Consider the following 20,818-nt stretch of genomic DNA (forward strand, 5'->3'; position numbering starts at 1 on the left):
AAAACCATACAAAAACCAAAAAAAAAAAAAAAAAAGTGAAAACATTCAACCTTAAAGAAAGAGAAAGAAATCAAAACACAATGAAGAGACATACTGAGTTCATGGATTGGAAGGCTCAACATAGTAAAGATGTCAATTCTCCCCCAAATTGATATAGAGAATTGATGTTATTCAGTTTTAATGTTTATTTTGATAGACAGCGTGAGTGGGGGAGGGGCAGAGAGAGAGAGACAGAGGCTCTGAAGCAGGCTATACACTGACAGTAGTGAGCGCAATGTGGGGCTCAAACTCACAAACCGTGAGATCATGACCAGAGTTGAAGTCAGATGCTCTGCTGACTGAGCCACTGAGATGGCCCTGAATTGATGTAATTTTTATCAAAATCCCAGCAAGAGTTTTTAAAGACATAAATAAGATTATTCTCAAACTTTTATGTAAAAGCAAAGGAACTAGAATAGCTAAGACAATCTGAAAAAGAAGTGGAGAAACCAGTCTACCTGATTTTAAGACAAACAATACAGTTACAGTAATAAGACTGTAGTATTGGTAGAGGGATGGAAACACAGATCAACATAACAGTGAAGAAAACCCAGAAATAGACTCAAACAAACATGACGAGCTAACCTTTGACAAAGATGCAAAAGTAATTCAATGGAAGCAAGACAGGCTTTTTGACAAATGGTTCTGGAGCAACTAGACATCCATACACAAAAAATAAAACTAAGTCTCACATTGTACAAAAAAATTAACTCAAATGGATCACAGACTGAAATGTAAATATAAAATCAGACAAACACAGGACATCTTTGGAATCTAGGGCTAGGCACAGAGTTCTCCGAGTTGGCACCAAAAACATAATCCATAAAAGGAAACACTGATAAAAATGAACTTCCTAAAAATTAACCAGTTTTGCTCTGCAAAAGACCCTGTGAAGAGGATGTACAGACAAGCTACAAGTGAGTGAAAATATTTACAAACCACATATTCAACAAAAGGCTAGCACATAGAGCACATAAAGAACTTAAAACTCAACAACAAAAAAGCCAATCCAATTATAAGATGGATAAAAGAGATTTCATTGAAGAAAACAGATAAATGGAAAAGTATATGAGAAGATGCTCAGCATGATTAGCCATCAAGAAAATGTAATTTATTATTTTATTTATTTTTTTTAACTTTATTTTTGAGAGAGGGAGAATGGGCAGGAGGAGAGAGAGAGAGAGAGAGAGAGGGAGAGAGAGAGAATATCCAAGGCAGACCGTGCACTAACCATAGCCAGCTAGATGCGGAGTTTGAACTCATGAATTGTGAGATCATGACCTGAGTCGAAGTCTGACACCCAACCAACTGAGCCACTCAGGTGCTCCAAGAAAATGTAATTTAAAACCACAATGTTATACCACTATACACCTATTGGAATAACTAAAATCAAAATGATGACAGTGCCAAATGTGGACAAGGATGCAGAGAAACTGGATCACTCACACATTGCTAGTGAGGATGCAAAAGGAAGCAGTCTATCCAGAAAACAATACCGCAGTTACTTAGACTAACCACATGACTACCATACGACTGAGCAAATGTACTCCAGGGCATTTATCTCAGAGAAAGGAAGACTTATGTTCATAAGTAAAGCATACGTGAATATTTACAGCAGCTTTATTCCTAATAGCCAGCAACTGTGAACCCAGATGTCCTTCAGTGGGTGAATGATTAAGCAACTACAGTACATCTCTACCATGGAATACTACTTGGCAAGTAAAAAGGAACAAATTACTGATACATGGAATAACTTGGATGAATCTTTAGACAATCATGTTGAGGGAAAAAAGCCAGTCCCCAAAGGTCATGCACCATGTGATTTCACATACATAACATTCTTGATGACAAAATCACAGAAGTGGAGCACACAGCAGCAGTGGCCAGGTGTCAAGAAACGGGTGGTGGCAGAAGGGAAGTGAGAGTGACTGTACAAGGGCAAATGAGAGATCCCTGTGGTGATGGAAGTGTGCATCTGGACCATATCTACATCAGTACCCTGGCCATGACACTGCATTATGCTTGTACAAGATGTTCCCACTGCGGAACACGAGGTAAAGAGCACAGAGAATGTCTCCACATTATTTCTCATACCTGCTTGTAAATTTACAATTACCTCCAAAGAAAGTTTAACTTTAAAAAGTGTAACAAAATGGAGGAAAAGAAAAGACTTATTTGAGAAAGACATAAATGTTAGGAATAACTAGATACAGAAGGAATCAGAGGCTAGAAAGTGAGGAGGAGGCAGAGCCAGTGGTAAGCAGGAGTAGATGTTTTTGCCCTGGACCCTTGGGGGAGGGGGGATGGAGGATGGAGAAGGGAAGACGAGGGAGAGGGCTTGGGGAAAATGTTGCTGCATCTATGAGGAGAGCCAAATGCAGGTCACGCTACAGAGTTCTGTCCTCTGGCCGAATCTGTCATATTACCCTGTGTATTGCAGAAGGGAATCCACACCAGTGTCCCCTCCTGCCCCAGCTATGTTATTCAAAGTTTCCACCTACCCCACCACCCCCCAGCAAAATACATTAGGCAATTCTGTCTTTAAGGCCAAAAGGGATCCATTTGGTAACAAGTTTTTCAAAAAGAGCCTAGCCTCCTCCCCTAGATACCTGACAATTTCTTACCTGTCCCCAAGCATACAGGTTATTGTGTGTCTGAGATGGGTTCACTTTGGACAAAAGGAATCGGGCCTTTAAAAAAGCAAGACATTTAAAGATTACAATGGCATTATTATTAGTGTAATAGTAACAACTGTTTACAACATTTTTTTTGTTAAATTAGCATTTTTCTACCACATAGGAACCAATTTCTTTAATGTAAGCCAATAATCCCCATTTATAACGGTTCCCGAAACATGAGGTATGTTTTATTTTGGCAACCCTCTACTTTTACGTTAACTTGTTTTTTTACCACTCATTTAAGAAGTCATATTTGGAAGTTTGGCTGAATGTCAATTTATGTCACCACATAAAATATTAGCTATGCCACTGGACTTATAGCCATGAAAATACGTCAGGAAACCAACAGAACATGAGAGCTGGAATTCAATTCACTTACCTGGCTGCCTCCGTGCTCCGTGTTAATGTAACGTGGCATCGGGAAGCGCGCCTGCAGAATCTCTTGAGCGTCATCCAGTGGTGCCTGCAGAAGATGCTTGAAGTTTTCGTACTCGGGCATGTCCTGGTACCCAGCTTTACGCCACTGGGCTATGGTCTGCACCAAAACAAACCAACCAAAACCATTGTGGAAACACCAAAACAACAGTCTTCCTTGACACACTTGACACTTCCACCACCACCGAGAACGTGTTTCCCATGAGGAAGTCTTACATCAAGAACGACGAGTTGCAGAGAGGAGAGCAGAGCTGGGGAGTGTAAGTATGTGTAAGCAAAGAGGTGCAGCCAGGACACCCGCACCTACAGGTTCTCCCAGAAATGTCACAGCCATCAGTCACACCTCTTCCCTTTTTCTTTTTAATGTTTGTTTATTTTTGAGAGAGAGAGAGAGAGAGAGCAAGCAGGGGTGGGACAGAGGATCTGAAGCGGGCCCTGCACAGACAGCAGAGAGCCTGATGTGGGGCTTGAACTCAAGAACCATGAGATCATGACACCTGAGTCGAAGTCAGACACTTAACCAACTGAGCCACCCAGAGGCCCCACACCTTTCCTTTCTAACTGTACATACCAACTAGCTACAAACACCCAGGGAACGGCTGTCCCAAGGAGCCCCCTTCCTTTCCACGTCCACTGCCATCACTCGGTCCAGCCTCTCATGTCCTTCCAGCTGGTAGGGAAAGGGATTTGTCAGATTCCTACATAGAATCCATTCCCTCTTCTCTTTCCTCAGGGCACACTTCTACGCCCTTGTCTAGTGCCCTTGTCCAGTGCTTAGTGTCACACAGACTCATTCCCATCTCCCCGGGTCTCTGAGTTGGGATACTCTTAACTGGGGAGAGAACAGCTGCAAGAATCAAAGTGTGGGTGTTCACTAGGCAAGTTTATACAGGCAATAAACCTATCTCCCCACCTCAGCTAACACTGTGTCTCACCCTCTTTTAACCCCAAGAGCAATGCTCTAGAAAATGTCTTGCGCACACCGGAAATCAAAAAATATATGCTGACTGATTAATATATCTTTATAAGTAACCTGAAGTGCTTTCACATGTTATTTAGGGGACATTAAAAAAGAAAACAGTGAGAGGGAAATGGAATAAGAGGATGTAACAAGTGATCAATAGGTTTTAAAAACAGAACTATTCATCTGATACCAGAAAGAGGATTCTCTTTAGATGCTTCCTTCTGCAGCCTGCTCTCCCTTCTTCTCAGAGTTTCCAGTAACACTTTCCAGGTCTTAATTTTTTTTATTTACTTATTTTGAGAGAGAGAGAGAGAGAGAGCACGTGTGAGCAGTTCAAACAAGTGCGGGGCAAGGGCAGAGGAGAGAGACCATCCCAAGCAGACTCTGCACAGTCAGCACAGAGCCACCTCAGGGCCTGATCTCATAAACTGTGAGATCATGACCTGAGCCGAGATCAAGAGTCAGATGCTTAACCGACTGAGCCACCCAGGTGCCCCTACCAGGTGTTAAGTTCTGACTGATTGGTGGCATGGAGGAAATGCCTATAACCTTGTTTGGGTCCAAGTATTCATCAGAACACCCACAACCAGCAGACTTGGGGCTTTTGGTGAGTGAGAACTATGTCATTATCTTTGTCTTTAGAACCCATTACTTGCATGCAAATGGAAGGTCCTCAATAAACGTATGAACGAACAGGATGGGGGTTGTGGTCAGAAATGTCTGAGAGGGGTAAGCGGAAGGCCAGAAACCTAGTCATAATTACTGCCCCTATAGGAACCGGTGGGAACAACAATTGGTCACCCAAAGGCCCTTGGTCTAGGACCATTACTGAACCCTATCGTCGGTGGGCAAGCAGCCAGCAGAGTGAGCATCAATATGCTGAAAACTATACAAATATGCATATTAATATCAGGAAACTAAGTCATTCTAGTTATTTATTTATTTATTTATTTATTTTATTTCTAGGGGAGAGAGAGAGAGAGAGAGACAGCGTGAGCAGGGGAGGGTCAGAGAGAGAGGGAGTCACAGACTGAAACAGGCTCCAGGCTCTGAGCTGGCAGTCAGCACAGAGCCCGACGCAGGGCTTGAACCCATGAACCGCGAGATCATGACCTAAGCGAAAGTCGGACACTTAACCGACTAAGCCACCCAAGCGCCCCTAAGTCATTCTAGTTGTTAAGGGAATTCTGAAACACAATGTATACCTTTGCAGGACATCTGAAATCACATCTAACGTAAAGACACTAGGAAGTCATGTCAATCACTAGAACAATTTATTGACAGTAAGGAATGGACAGCAGAAAAAGAATGTCAATGAACATAATGCTCACTGAAAGGATTTTCTTCAGAGGAGCCATTCCCTTTCTTAGGAAACCCCTTTGAGAAAGAAAGGGCTTCTCCCCTGAAAGCCATACACAGTCATCCTCGGGATCCACAGACCCATTGTAAGGGTAAGCATGCCACCTTTTTTTAAAAAATTTTATTTTTAAATAATCTCCACACCCATTGTGGCGCTCAAACTCACAACCCTAAGATCAAGAGTCGCACGCTCTACTGACTGAGCCAGCCAGGTGTCCCCCAACGTTATTTTATCAAAGAAAAACCTTAGTCCCAAACTTACTGTTTACTAGTGACTCTCACGTAACTCTGAAAGGACAGCAGTGTGTGTGAAAAGTTGACTGAGGAAAAGTAAAGTGACCTTGCCTGACAATTCAAAAAGCAGTAAGTTATAGAGATTTACTTAGAGCAAATAAAATTAAAATTACCAAATATACAAATACCTGCCCCCCTCAGGGACCTGAAAAAAAATTTCATTCAATAGAATAAAAACTGCTATCCTCATAATAAACATGAGGACATGTTTATTGTTTTCTAAGCCCAAATTATTTCAAATGTTATCAAAACTTAGATTAATAAAAATAAAGCCAAAACAATAGTAAGGAAAGAAATTAACATCTTCTTACCTCACCAAGATAAATGACAATTTGGAAGAACGTATCCATCAGCAAAATTCTGTCAGCTAGAATGCTGCTGCTGTCCAAGAGCACGGGCTGAAGAAAGAGGGAGAGGGATGGCATTGGTCTTTCCCGTTCCCACATGGCGACCACTCCAACCCACACCTGGGGGGTCCATTTAACAGCTACAAGGCTGCTTACAAAAGGCACCTGGCAGAGTGACTCTCCCTGTCTTTAAGGAAACTCCTGCTTTCTGCTCTCTGACTCAGCAGTTCTATGTATCAACTTTGTAGAAGAAACAGGCTCCGAATAATCCCTCACCAAGTAGGAAGAGAGATTAAGGACATTTTTTGCTCCAGGAACCAGAAACAATTCCAAACATTCTCAGTTCTGTGTTAGAAACATTCTCTCAAATCTACCACTGTAGATAACTGAGAACAGTGATGCCTATATGAAAAAGAACAGCTTTTAATACAAGTTTTAAAAGTTTACTACAAAATATATTTTATTATGATTTCTATCTCAGCAATAAAAGTAACATACTCATTAAGGAAAATTAGAAAATTTGTACCCAAGTACAACAAACGTTCATAATTTATTTTCACATAGTTTTTAATACTTGTATGCCAAAAAATACGTAATTTAGGAAAGTTTGTATTTTGATTTTTTTCATATAACATCTTTTTAAAAATTTATTTTCTTAGTAACCTCTAAACCCAATGTGGGGCTTGAACTGACGATATCAAGATCAAGAATCACATGCTCTTCCAACTCAGCCAGCTGGGTGTCCCACCCTTTTTAAAAAAATAATTTTATACTTATATTTTTTTCCCCTTTCTCTTCTTCTTCTTCCTTTATGCCCAACATGGAGCTCTAACTCACGACCCTGAGATAAAGGGTCACAAGTTCTATCGACTTAGCTAGCCAGTGCACCTTCATGTAACATTTCAATACTTTATCACATTACATAAACTTTGTAAACATTTCTTATTTATTTTCCTAGTATTAAACTCTTGGATTGTTTTCTAATCTTCCATTATAACAGTTCATTTTACTATTTCTTTGAACAAAGCTTCTTCTATATTTAGAAGGACTTCCTTCAGGCACAAGACAGATTTACTGGGTCAAAGTATATGAACACAGTAGGAAAAAAAGTACTCATACACTTTTGTAAGTTTTTTTAAACATGTAATCCTGCCTTCTACAGATAATAGCTTTCTTTATATACCCTATGACTTTTTCCTATGTGTATTTTTTAATTATCAGAAATAATGTTAAATTACTACAAAGACTCAAAGTTTTCTTTTTTTATAGCTTTGTTCTAAGAGTAAACTTGCTAGAAACAACCCATACTAGGTGATTCCAATTCTGAGAAAAGCGTTCACATAAAACCTCACCTCTGGTGGCCCATGGAATGAATAGGAGTACAGAATGGGCTGGATCATGATGAGGGACTGGGTGAGGTCCTGCCGGGCAAAATGGTGTCTGTAATACGACGACTCGTCAGGACTGTTGTTAAACACTTGGAGAAATGGAGATCTTCTAAGATGGAACATGAACTGCATTTACATAAAAAAAAAAGAGAGAGAGAGAGAAAGAAAGAAAAAAGACAAATGCATACAGCTGTAACTTTCGTAGAAACCCAGATAGTGGACTTGCCTTAGGTCTCCAAAAGAGAAGCCAGATTTTAAGACAAAGGCTTCTATTTCATGTGAGCAGAAAGTACATGGTAGTACCAAGGAGAGGGGGAAGAGGGAAATGGGAAGCTGTTTAGTAGAGTTTCAGGTTTGCAGGATAAAAAATTCTGGAGATCTGTTGCATAACAATGTGAATATACTTGAAACTACTGAACTACATACTTAAAAACCATTAAGATATGGGGCGCCTGGGTAGCTCAGTCGGTTGAGTGTCTGATTTTGGCGCAGGTCATGATCTCACAGTACATGGGTTTGAGCCCCGCATCAGGCTCTGTGCTGACAGCTCGGAGCCTGGAGCCTGCTTCAGATTCTGTGTCTCCCTCCCTCTGACCCTTTCCACTTGCACTCTGCCTCTCTTCTCTCTCTCAGAAATAAATAAACATTAAAGAAATTAAAAAAGAAAAAAGAATGATTAAAAAGTCATTATGATGGTAAATTTTGAGTTTTCCACCAATTAGAAATAAACATTATTAAAATAAACATTATTAAAAAAAGAAATAAACATTATTTTTAAGAAAGGGGAAGGGGCCCTGTGGGTATGTCAAAGCTTCCACGTGTAAGGAGAAAGGCAAAGCAGCATTTATTTCTGGAGTCACTGGGCCAGGTTGCAGACAGAACACCTAGAGAAGCCACAGTGCAGTGGGGAAAAGGCACACTCAGGAAAGCCACAAAAGTTGTGATCACAATACAAGAAAGTACTAGTAGGATGGGATGAGAAAGGAGGGCAGCAGGAGGCTTCCCAGGCCACTGGGGTCTGAAAGACGTGCATGAGGTGGCCAGAGGGAGGGGACTCCTGCTGCAGGAGCAGCTAAGAGGGTGGAGAGCTCAGGACTCCCGCTGGTACGCTGGAGTGAGGGGTGTGTACAGGAGACGGAAGGATAAGAGATGAGGCTAGAGAGGTGTGCTCTTTACCACAGGATCAGAAGGTGGATGACAGACTTAGCTCAATCTAAAGAGATGCCAGAACATGAAAATGTGCTGCACTGAGAAGTATAAAGCTTCCTGAGATTCCAAATATTAAACCACAGGCTCCTAAATAATAATCATGGCTGACATTCAATGCATCCTGTGTGCAAGGCACAAAGCAGTTGACAAAAACGACTTTATCCTTCCAGTAGGCCCACAAAATAGGTTCTCTTACTGTCCCTGGTTTACGGGAGAGCAAACTATGGTGGGCAACTTGCCCAAGGACACTTGCATTGAGGGGCAGAGCTGCTCTAATACAGGCATCTGGTCCCAGAGACTGAGCTTGGCCTCTAACCTAGTTGCCTCAACTGAAGGAATCTTAGAAACCACCTCATTCAATGGTGTTCAAACTGTGCTCTTAAGTCCTAGCAGATCCTTAGGGTTCGGGCTGGGGGGTGGTGAAGGGTGCTGTGGCAGCATCCTGTGGTTGAAGGTGGTGCATGGGCACAACCAGAGCAGCTGCAAGTCTATTTGCTTTATGTGCTGTCTTTTAAGGGGTCCTCTCGAAGAACGGATTCCACGGCTTTAAAGAGACTGCAAGCCACTTCTCCAGACCCATTCCCTCCTTCTAAAGGGGAAACCAACATCCAGGGGGTTCAGGACCCCATCCCAGATTGGCAGCAGCAGAGCCAGCGCTGGAACCCCACTCTGACTCTGGCAGGTCCAGGGCTCCTTCCCCAATACTGTACAGCCTCAGCTGTTCCGGCACAGGGCCATGTGTCAGGGACCACAGAGCCCTGCCCTGGGTGGGGGGTCAAGTGAAGTGACCTCTAAGGTTCCCTTCTAATCCTAAGAGTCCAGGCTACACAAGTTCACGACTGAAACCCATGACTGCTTTCCAAATTAAGTAACTAAAAGAATAATGCCTACCTGCATATCTAAGTGCTCACAAATTTAATGTTTCCTTTTTTTTTTTTTAATTTCTGAGAGACAGCATGAGCAGGGGAGGGTCAGAGAGAGAGGGAGACACAGAATCTAAAGCAGGCTCCAGGCTCTGAGCTGTCAGCACAGAGCCTGACATGGGGCTTGAACCCACAAACTATGAGATCATGATCTAAGCTGAAGTCAGATGCCTAACTGACTGAGCCACCTAGGTGCCCCTCACAAATTTATTTAAAAATAGAAGTTTTCTACTTTCTACTTATTCCTCATTAGGACATCTCTGAGGGAAGGGAAGGGAAGGGAAGAAGTGCTGGGTTTGCCTCCTGTTCTGGGAAAAAGTCGCACTGCAAAGAGGCCACCTGGAGAGTCCTGGGCCCCAGCTGTGGAGCAGGCTCACATCCACCAAGCACTTAGTGGGCACCTGGCCCTGAGGTAAACACTCCGTCCACCTCGGCCTATCATCCCCACAGCACCTACGGGGGCAAGTTCTAGTTTTCTCATTTACAGATGAGCATGGGGGTTCAGAAAGGTAAATGCACACATCCCAGACAGCGGCTTCAGGCTCCCACCTTCCCCTGTCTAATGGCTCCCAAGTGCCTGGTCCGGGCACACAGCGGCTATTTACAGGAGCTGTTATTACTGCTGATTCCCAGGTATGATGTAGCAGAGCCACTACAGATTTTTCATTAAATATCTGTCATTATTTCTGGCCCCATTTTGTTATATTCGTCTTCATTTGTGCTTCATTTTCTTGATTTGCTGCTGAAAAAGCTGCTAAATTTTTAATTTTACATATTAAGAGATTCTGTTGTGGCCTTCAGCAACAACCCTGTTTTGCCTTTTCATGGAAGTTTACATACTTCTCTTCTCCCTGCATATCATCTTTGTCCTCTGTAGGGCTGAGACACTGTCTCACAAAGACACAGAGAACTGAACAAGAGCAGAATAACCTTCATCACCTGTAGACAGAGTCTCAAAACACACCAAGTCTTCACTTTAGCCTGAGAACAGCGAGTCTTAGTTCTAAAAAAGAATCTTTTGAGAGAGAGAGAGAGAGAGCGCGCGCACTAGTGGGGTAGAGGGGCAGTGGGAGAGAGAAAGAGAATCTCAAGCAGGGTTCACGCTCAATGCGGAGCCTGATTAAAAATAGGTTTTTTTGCAGCATGTTTGATTTTTATCACAATTTATTCTTCTGTAGTTATTAAAAAAAACACCTATTACTTACCTGAGGATACAGAGAGAAGGAATCTGATAACCTAAAAGAAGTGGGGTCTTCTTTGTTATACTGTCCAAATTTCTGACACTGTGGAAAGAAAACAGCAAAAAGGGGGAAAAAAAAAAGAGAGAGAGAGAGAGAGAGAGAAAAGCCAAGTTAGTGTCATCTGGAAAATGCCTACAGTAGACAGCTATGCTCTGATCCCAACTCCGGACTGAGAGTCCCAGACCAGCACTTCTCAAGCATGGCTGGGCAGACCCAGCACCCAGGGTGTTGTTAAACACAGACTGTGATTCGGCAGGTGTGTAAACATCCTGCATTTCTAACTGGCACCCCGGCAATGCTGCCGGAGGACCGCCCAGACCAGTCAGCAGCTCAGGGAGCTCTCTCAGGCACCTCTCCCATAGGTAAAAGCCCTGAAGTGTGCAGAAAACTGACAATGATAAATAAGCTTTGATGTTCTATCACTCTACAGCTCAGTTCTCCCTTTTTTCAAAAGCAATTTTCTGACCACTATTCTCTCTTCCATTCTTTATTCCCTCTTTGTTTTGCACCTCTCTTCTGGCCACTAGAGAACTGGACCTTCTGCCACTGAAGGAAAGCTCATCTCTGACAGTTACCCTCTCCTACCAAGTCTGATGACCTTGTATTGCTCTCAACTTCCTGGACTCCCCAGTACCACGAGCCAACCAGCTCTCTAAAACCTCGTGAAATTCTCCTCCACGTGCTAACACGGCACTTTCCTATCTCTCGTTCTCTCCAACTGATCCTTCTCTGTCTTGTTCCACAGCCCCTCATCTCCCTACCTCCTAACTGTGGGTTCCTTGGAGGCCAGGTCATGGCCCCTGCTCCCATCCTCACTACTTCGGCTACAAGTAACAGACCAACGTCATCTAAATCCACCCCCACATCCAGTGCTGCCTGTTAGAGGCACCCAAATGCAGGATGGCTTCTCTTGGATATATTTTTCACATGTGTAAAATAAACTGAACTATTTATTACATTAAAAAAAATTTCACCCCCCATCCCTTCTACCTCTTCCTCATCCTTGCAGTCACCCACACTTAAAACCTAAGTCAATGTCGATTTTTTTGTTTTTGATTCCATGAAGAGTTTGACCAAGTTTTATCAATTCTTCTTTCAGCATAGGTCCTGATTTCAAACTTTCCCTCCCCTCTAACTGTCCTACCACACCCTGGTCTCAGCTCCCTTGAACCTCCAGAACTGGTCTCCACTGGTCTCCGTAACGGCAGTCTTTCACCCTCTAATTTATCTCATACGGTAATGGTAAATGTAAACACAAGCATCATGGTCACGGCACTCCCCTGCTTAGGACTCACACCTAAACAATCCCCCCCTGTATTGATGCAGTGACTTAACTTTAAAATCAAGGCATCCAATAGAATTGTTGAATCAATTATGTGGTGCACCTGAAGCTAAAATTACATTCTATGTCAACCACACTTCAGTAATAAAAATTAAAACAAATTCATAGAGGCGCCTGGGTAGCTCAGTTGGTTGAGCGTCCAACTCTCAATTTTGGCTCAGGTCACGATCACAGGGTTGTGGGATTGATCCTTGCATTGGGCTCTGCGCTAAGTGTGGGGTCTGCTTAAGATTCTCTCTTTCTCTCTCTCTCCCTCCCTCTCTCCCCTGCTCTCTCAAAAAATTTTTTTAAAAATAATAAATTCATAAATAAAATGAAGCATTCTACAATTAAGCAGCACCTTCACTGCTTTTCCCCACTGTACAACCTGGTCTCATGAGATCTCTCCGGGTCCCCAGCAAAAGCTCAAATGCACAGCCATGTCACACAGGCTTGTCCATGCTTGGCCCTGCCTTCTCATCTGTTACCCTACTCTTTTTAAGAACACTTGATTGAAGGCTCACTTTACCATGAAGCCTTTGCCAACTACTTGGACCTTCTGCTCAATTTTCAAATTGTGTTTCAAATGTTGACATTCCCAAAAAATGGTTCCATGGGACAGCCAGGGCACACATACAGCTAAATAAAATTAAATTAGGTGTTTGATCATGAACCTATGTTGTCAATTTCTATGTTAGTAAGACTACATCAATTACTGATTTACTGCTTTGTAGCTCCAAATTTACTCTTCTCCCTGGTGTAAAATGGGCTCAGGCCCTTTTAAGTATTTTTCCTGTGCCAGCTGGCATGATGTTAAGCTGTCAGTAGAGGGCACTGGAGGCAAGCATCTGTTTCAAGGTTCCAGGGTGCTCACTCAGCAGGAGTGCCTATGGCTTCCTCAGTGCTGAGCTTCTGGAGCCAGCAGCTACCCCTGTATACACTGTGTGCCTCTAGTAAGCCACTTCCTGGTGAAGAGCTCTCCTTGGCATCCCGAGGGTAGACTTTCATCCAGTTCCAGGAAGTGAATTTCTGTCAAGCTCTTCTGGCATGATACAAGAGTGACTTCCTTGCCATGAGGGATTCAGTGAGCCATGGCTGTACCCTCCCACCTAGATCAGCCCTGGGAGGAAGGGAGTTCTTTCTTGGGGGCTCTACCTCAGCCTAGAAGTAATGGCTGCTGCATATTCACTCTTCCTACATTCTTCAGACTTCTCTTTGCTTCTTACTACCAGCTAATCCCTCACCATTCAAAACCTCTATTGTGAGTCCTTTTTTATTATTAAAAATTGTTTCTTAATGTTTACTCATTTTTTTGAGAGACACACACACACAGAGTGTGAGCGGGGGAGGGGTAGAGAGAGAGGGAGACACAGAATCTGAAGCAGGTTCCAGGCTCCGAGTTGTCAACACAGAGCCTGATGCAGGGCTTGAACTCACATGAACCATAAGATCATGACCTGAGTTGGAGCTGGACACTTAACCGACTGAGCTACCCAGGCATCCCTGTCTTTTTATTTTTTTATATTAAGTAGTTGCTCATCAATGAAATCAATTTTTAAAATTTTATTTATTTATTTTGAGAGAGAGAGAGCAGGGGATGGGCAGAGGGAGAGAGAATCCCAAGCAGGCTCCATGTTGTCAGCAAAGACCCCAATGTGGGGCTTCAACCCAAGAACCATGAGATCATGACCTGAGCAGAAATCAAGAGTCTGTCACTTAATCTTTGACCCACCCAGGAGCCCCAGTCTTTTTTTTCTTTTTTTAAGAGAGAGAGTGTGTGTGTATGTGCTGGTTAGGGACAGAGAGAGGGGAAACAGAATCTTAAGCAGGCTCCACGTTCCATGTGGAGCCCGTCATGGGATCTGAGATTACGACCTGAGCCAAAATCAAGAGTCACACTCAACCGACTGAGCCACCCAGGGGCCCTGTGATAGTAATTTTTAAGTAAAACTTTCCTTGCTTAAATTACTGTGTGATAGATCTCTCCTGATTCCACCCAGAACAACACATGAGGCGTCTCTACACTCACTGAGCCATGGATCCCTACTGCTGAAAAAAATCCCTTAGATCTGGAGAGAAAATATAGACCCACAGCATCCACAGAGACACATCTAAAACAACTCTTACAGTACACAGATTTGCATCTTTCTCCAAATGTCCTGTGCCTGTCATTCCTTCCTAACAGTAATGTAAGCCTTTGAGGGGAAAACGTATGTGCAAATGTGTTTGGTTTAAGGTAAGCAACACAAAGTTCTTGTTGACTGAATGTATGAAATGACAGGTTTAAGCACCAGCTTTCTTTTTTTTTTAAATTTTTTTTTTTTTTTTTTTTTTTTTTTTAGGGGNTAAGCCACCCAGGCGCCCCAGCACCAGCTTTCTTTTCTCAATGTAGAGCAGAGTCTAAGACTGAACCTGGTGCCACGGTGCCCAACTTACCAGTCGTATGAGCTGTCTGTCCAGCCACCGGAGCACATCGGGCCCTTCCTCTGACTCTGCGCGGAACACCCCCAGCCGAGCCATCAAGACTGCCGCCGCCTCCTGGTCAAATGCTGCTTCTATGTGTCTCAGCTGGCTCTGCGCATCTGCCCAACTGACAATTTCAGAATGAGTGACGTGCTTACATTCAGGAGAGACCAGAAAGCCAGATTTCTGTTAAGACAAAGAAACCTAAGTCCTGTTACTTCGTGTAAGGCAACATAGATTCGAACTCCACTGTCAGTAAGGAATCAAAGGAATTTTACATACATTTCATTTGCCTTCATGTGATCTCTGAAGACTGTAAGTGCAGAGGAAAAATTATGGAGAACTTCTCAATGTTCTACAAGATATCATGAGAGTAGATACCCAGTTCCTTCCTCTAGGTCAATCTTGCAAAAATCTGTATGTCTACAAATATACTGGATGACTTTCCAGCATCATACCCAGGGCAGAAAGAATTAGCACATATAACAAAGTTTTCTAAACGAATAAAGACACTATGAACAAAACTGAAAGACAACAGACCAGAACCAGATATGAACAACAGACAATAATCATCCAAAATACATAGAGCCCCTGCAAATCAATGAACAAGAAAAAGAAACAGGTTTTACAAAATGGGCAGAGACGATCACAGAAAGAAATATATATAGCCAATAAACATGAAAAGTGCTCAATTCATTAATAAACAGAAAAATACATATAAAAGTGGCTAACTATATATTAGTATATTATATATATAGCTGCTCTATATTAGCATGTTAGAGATCAATAATATTCATTATTAATGAGAAGACAGGACTCTCCTTACCCTATTGGGGAGAATATAAATTAACTTCTTAGGATAATTTTGCAGGATACAAAATTCTACTTCTATGAAGTGGCTAGAAAGAAATACTCATATACACAAAGACATAAACACATGAATGCTGCACTGTTGGAAGGAAGGTAGGACCTGAAATTCCTCAAAGAGAGGAGTGGTACATCCCATCCAAACCATGCAATGCTGTGCAGCCATTACAGCGAGTGAGGAACTCACATGTATTGATGTCAAAGATGTCCTTGACACGGTATTGAGAAAGTTTCTAAGTATACTAATATAAGAAGCCATACATGCATATAACACACATATACAATATACATAGAAATGGGACTGTGAAGATGAATACCAGTGTAGTCATAGCATCTCATCTCTGGGGAGAGTAGACAGAGACCCATTCTTTATACACTTATGAGCAGCTTGAATCTTTTACAAGGAGAATGTATTTATTGGTTACTTACCTGATGATAATGAAAATTAATTTTTAATGAACTTATTCTTACTGAAAGAGGATTCTTCTAGGCAAGTGACTACAGGCCTAACTAGGTTAGCCAGCAATGTCTCTTCCTCCTTCTCCAATCAAATGAGCCAGTGAGACTGGTGAGAACCACTCAGCAGAATTACGAAGATAAACTAAGAGATGTTAAGTGATCTCTTCAAAGGAAAAGCACTGATGGCTCCAGAGAAAGGAAACCGGGATGCTCACTTTCGGGCAATGGTGGTCACGCGGATGCGCCTCTGGGTGCTGGAGTGTTGATACTGCGTGACAAACTGGATGGCACCTCTGCCTCCTTGGGGGATCGGGGCGTTGTGCTGTGGGCAACAGGCCACACACCTGGTTACTGTCACAGGCATGACTCAAACACATATGGTCACAGAGCCCACTGTGCTCTTCCTAAAATGACTAACACAGTGGTGACAGCAAGGTTCTTGATGCGCTCTGAACGGTACATTTAAAATCTGGGCATTTCACTGTACATAACTTTTACCTCAAAAAAAAAAGCCATATTCAAGTAAATATTAAACTCAAGAGGGGCGCCTGGGTGGCTTAGTCGGTTAAGCGTCCGACTTTCGCTTAGGTCATGATCTCGCGGTTCATGGGTTCGAGCCCCGTGTCGGGCTCTGTACTGACTGCCAGCTCAGAGCCTGGGGCCTGTTTCAGAGTCCATGACTCCCTCCCTCTCTGACCCTCCCCTGCTCACGCTGTCTCTCTCTCTCCTAGAAATAAATAAAACATTAAAAAAAAATTTTAATAAACTCAAGTTACTGATATGCATGCGAAGTGTTTAGGGATGAAAGACACAACAGGAATTTGTCTTAAAGCAAAGTAAAATACGGTAAAACGGGAACTAGAATCTATAGAACTATAGATTCTAAGTGGAAGGTGACAATACCTATAATTATACAGATATTCACTCTACAATTCTTTTCATTTTTCTGTACATTTGAATTTTTCTATTTTTTTTTTCTTTTTTAATGTCTTATTTATTTCTAAGAGAAAGAGAGACAGTGTGAGCAGGGGAGGGTCAGAGAGAGAAAGACACAAAATCCGAAGCAGGCTCCAGGCTCTGAGCTAGTAGCCAGCACAGAGCCCGACGTGGGGTTCGAACCCACGAACCGCAAGATTATGACCCAAGCCGAAGTCAGACATGCAACCGACTGAGACACCCAGGCGCCCCCATTTGAATTTTTCTAAATAAAATAATGAGGAAAAACTGACACACTCAAAAAAATTCACCAACATTATGAAGGCTGGTAAAAAGCTATTCTTCTCCTAATGAACTTATCAGTTCAATAATTTAAGTGATGAAAGCAATCTGCTGTCTGACTCTGACCAAACTCTGAAAGGAAAAAAAGGGTCATGCCAGACAGGTATTAGACAAATACAAGCCCAAAGAAGCATTAGTCTGCAGAGAAAGAAGCCAGAGGTCACCAGTCTGTAATAAATCAGAAAACCCAGGGGTGCCTGGGTGGCTCAGTCAGGTAAGCATCTGACTCAATTTCAGCTTAGGTCATGATCTCACAGTTCATGAGATCAAGTCCCATGTTGGGCTCTGTGCTGATACTGCAGAGCATGCTTGGAATTCCTCTCTCTCTGTCCCTCTGCCACTCACACACGCACAATTCTCTCTCAAAATAAATGAACATTTAAAAATAAATAAATCAATCAGAAAATACAACACCAAGACATGAATACTCATAAATCCAACTCACTTGATTGACTACTTCAAAATAGATGCCGAGCGTAGATGTGGGATCCAGGCCACAAATTTTCCACTGACTTGTGCCACCAACACCAAGCTCCTGGGGTAAGAAAAGGAATTAAAAATAAAAACAAAAAAGCTACTATGGCTAATGCTGATGAAGAGTACTGACTCTAAGAATGGTAGGCTACTTAGAAGATCTCATCCCAAATGAAAATTTAAATTTAACTAAAAAAAGTACAATTAGAAGCCAGAATAAGGTTTAAGACTTATTACAGGACTCTAAAACTAAGTTTTTTATATTAGAACTTGGACCAATTTCCATTATATCACCAAGATAGCGCTTTCTCTCAACAGACAGACAGACAGACAGACAGACACACACACACACACACACACACACACACACACTGTAATACTGAAGTTAGCTGAAATAATCAAGTCAGGGTTAGAATTATCTTGAAAGTTACCTTGAAAGTTTCACCTTTATTATTAGAACAGGAAATAGTTACAGAACATTAGTTATTAAATATAATTTTTAATCCAGTTCTTTTACCCAAAAGCTACATATAAATCTTTGTAAAAGAATTTAGATTTTAGTGGTGCGAAGGCTGCTTTTTATTGACTAGTTGAAGGACTCCCAATGATAAATGAAGTTCACTGAAATGTGAAGAGTGTTGCTGTTTTAAGCAGGACATCTACAAGAAAAGGCTGCAGGTGTCAAAAATACCTAGAATTGCCAACCAAGATCATTAGATTCTGCAATATACGCTCTTATCATTCAGTGACTATTACCCATTTTAACATGCTTCATCAAAATGCAGAATAGTGCTTTTATTTTTTTTTAACATTTATTTATTTTGAGAGACAGAGTGTGAGCAGAGGAGGGCAGAGAGAGAGGGAGACACAGAATCCAAAGCAGGCTCTAGGCTCCAAGCTGTCAGCCCAGAGCCTGACGCGGGGCTTGAACTCAGGAACGTGAGATCATGACCTGAGCTAAAGTCGGCCACCCAACCGACTGAGCCACCCAGGCGTCCCAGAATAGTGTTTTTATTTATTTATTTTTATTTTTTATTTTTTTAAAATATTTTTATTATTTCTAGGAGAGAGAGAGAGAGAGAGCGAGCGTGAGCAGGGGAGGGTCAGAGAGAGAGGGAGACACAGACTCTGAAATAGGCTCCNAAGCGAAAGTCGGACGCTTAACCAACTAAGCCACCCAGGCGCCCCCCAGAATAATGTTTTTAAAAAGAAGTTTATTTGAGAGAGAACGAGCAGGGGAAGGGCAGAGAGAGAGAGGAAAAGAGAGAATGCCAAGCAGACTCTATGCTGTCAGTACAGAGCCTAATGTGGGGCTTGATCCCACAAACCATGAGATCATGACCTGAGTCAAAATCAAGAGTTGGATGCTTAACCAAGTGAGTCAACCAGGCACCCCCAGGATACTATGCTTTTTAGGAAGTGATGTGAGTGTGCATCGAGAGGGTCATATTTCTTTTGTACAACTCCAAATTGTACACTGCACCCAAACTGGACACTGCCAGGTGCGTAAAGCTGATACCACTGTGGTCTCTATTAAGCCATGCCAGGAGCCTTCGTACCTGGCCAAAGAACCAGCAATCCCAGGAAAGAGACAGTCAGAGGGCGAAGGCTCCAGGCTCTGAGCTAGCTGTCAGCACAGAGCCCAACGTGGGGCTTGAACCCACGAGCCGTGAGATCATGACCTGAGCCGAAGTTGGACGCTTAACTGACTGAGCCACCCAGGCGCCCCGCCAAGGGAACATTCTTAAGAGAAATCAAAGAACAGCTCTAAGTGGAGAGAGGAGAGGACACTGTTTCATCAGTATTTCCAAAGCAAGTTGGTGAGATGGATGGATTTGTGCATGTTCACCTTCCCTTTTAGTGGTCTTTTCTAAAAGAAGCAGGGAACATCTGTTGGAAGGTGAAGGGCCACACCCAGGGAAAATGGCAAAGAAGCAAAAGAAAATTGTATGCCTCCCTTTCTTGGCTTACCAATCCCTTCTTCCAAATCTTCCCATACCACAACTCAAGTTTTAATATATGCAACTTCTTAAAGTTTCAAATCAAGGGGTTCAGAGTATGCCACTGCAAAATATACCACTCTCACATAAGGATTATTTTAAGCTGAAAGTAGTTTGAAAAGGCTGAAAAACTCTCTGCCCTCCTATTAGGAAGGGTAGGATGATTCTCAATCATCAAAGACAATTCTAGATACTTATCAGCTCAGAGATGGCACAAGACAAAACTATACAACAAACCTGCTGGACCAATAACCCTCCTTCTCTTCCATTACCTCCCCCCATCTATCTGCCTTTCCACACTGTAGCGGTCCTAGAGGCTCAAAGTGCCTTTCCTGTATCTTGTCATTTTTCTACAGATTTACCATTCTTTTGTTAAGATGCCACATAACCCAAATTCTAACCATCCCTCTGAGTTACTCGTTACTGAGTCCATACATGCAATGTGTTAATGTGCAATGCATGTGTTAATTTTTTCTCTTATGAAACCTGTCCTTTGTTAATCTTGTTTGCAGGGCCCCAGCCAATAAAATCAATATGCGTATACAAAAAGAATATTTTCCCTCTTTTATAAGCACCAATGCTTGAGTGGGCCACAAACCCTCCAGAGCCCCAGAAGTACATTTTCTCACTGCAACACAAATTCCTTATGGAAGCATTTACCTTGAGTAACTATAAAGATAAAATTAGGATATCACCATTTGATAATCTCCAATAAAACATAATGATTTGAGTAACAATAATCAATGGATGTTAGCAAGCAAGATATTCTTATTGTGCTACAATCATGTTCAACAGATTTCTTGCTAACAACTAAAAGGAAATGTACCCTTATAACAGAAAGATGTGGGGCAGCCATCCTCTTCACCACAGTCTAACTCAGCACCACTAACACAGAGGACCTGATAGATATGCCTCTTGAAGAAACACACATGAGTTATAAGATTACTCAGGAACTGCGGTGGACAAAAAGGTCTAACCTGAATCTAATCACTAATCTAACTTCCCTTTCTTTCTTTCTTTTTTTTTTTTTTAACAAATAGTTTATTGTCAAGTTAGTTTCCATACCCAGTGCTCATCCC

General features: G+C 42.2%; 1 protein-coding gene across 3 annotated transcripts in view; it reads right to left on the reverse strand.

The window, feature by feature from the left end:
• SEC23B (SEC23 homolog B, COPII component) overlaps positions 1-20,818 on the reverse strand; it is a 51,839-nt gene that overhangs the window by 8,900 nt on the left and 22,121 nt on the right. For all 3 annotated transcript variants that reach the window (XM_077750140.1, XM_077750139.1, XM_077750138.1), the window contains 8 exons: positions 17,711-17,800; positions 16,203-16,309; positions 14,635-14,788; positions 10,842-10,919; positions 7,469-7,630; positions 6,081-6,167; positions 3,097-3,252; positions 2,664-2,729 (listed from right to left, as the gene is read on the reverse strand). In XM_077750140.1, the coding sequence (XP_077606266.1) occupies positions 2,664-2,729; positions 3,097-3,252; positions 6,081-6,167; positions 7,469-7,630; positions 10,842-10,919; positions 14,635-14,788; positions 16,203-16,309; positions 17,711-17,800 (900 nt within the window). The remainder of the gene's footprint in view (positions 1-2,663; positions 2,730-3,096; positions 3,253-6,080; positions 6,168-7,468; positions 7,631-10,841; positions 10,920-14,634; positions 14,789-16,202; positions 16,310-17,710; positions 17,801-20,818) is intronic.

This window comes from Crocuta crocuta, unplaced genomic scaffold (assembly GCF_008692635.1).
Source record: "Crocuta crocuta isolate KB4526 unplaced genomic scaffold, BGI_CrCroc_1.0 scaffold209, whole genome shotgun sequence".
NCBI lineage: Eukaryota > Metazoa > Chordata > Mammalia > Carnivora > Hyaenidae > Crocuta > Crocuta crocuta.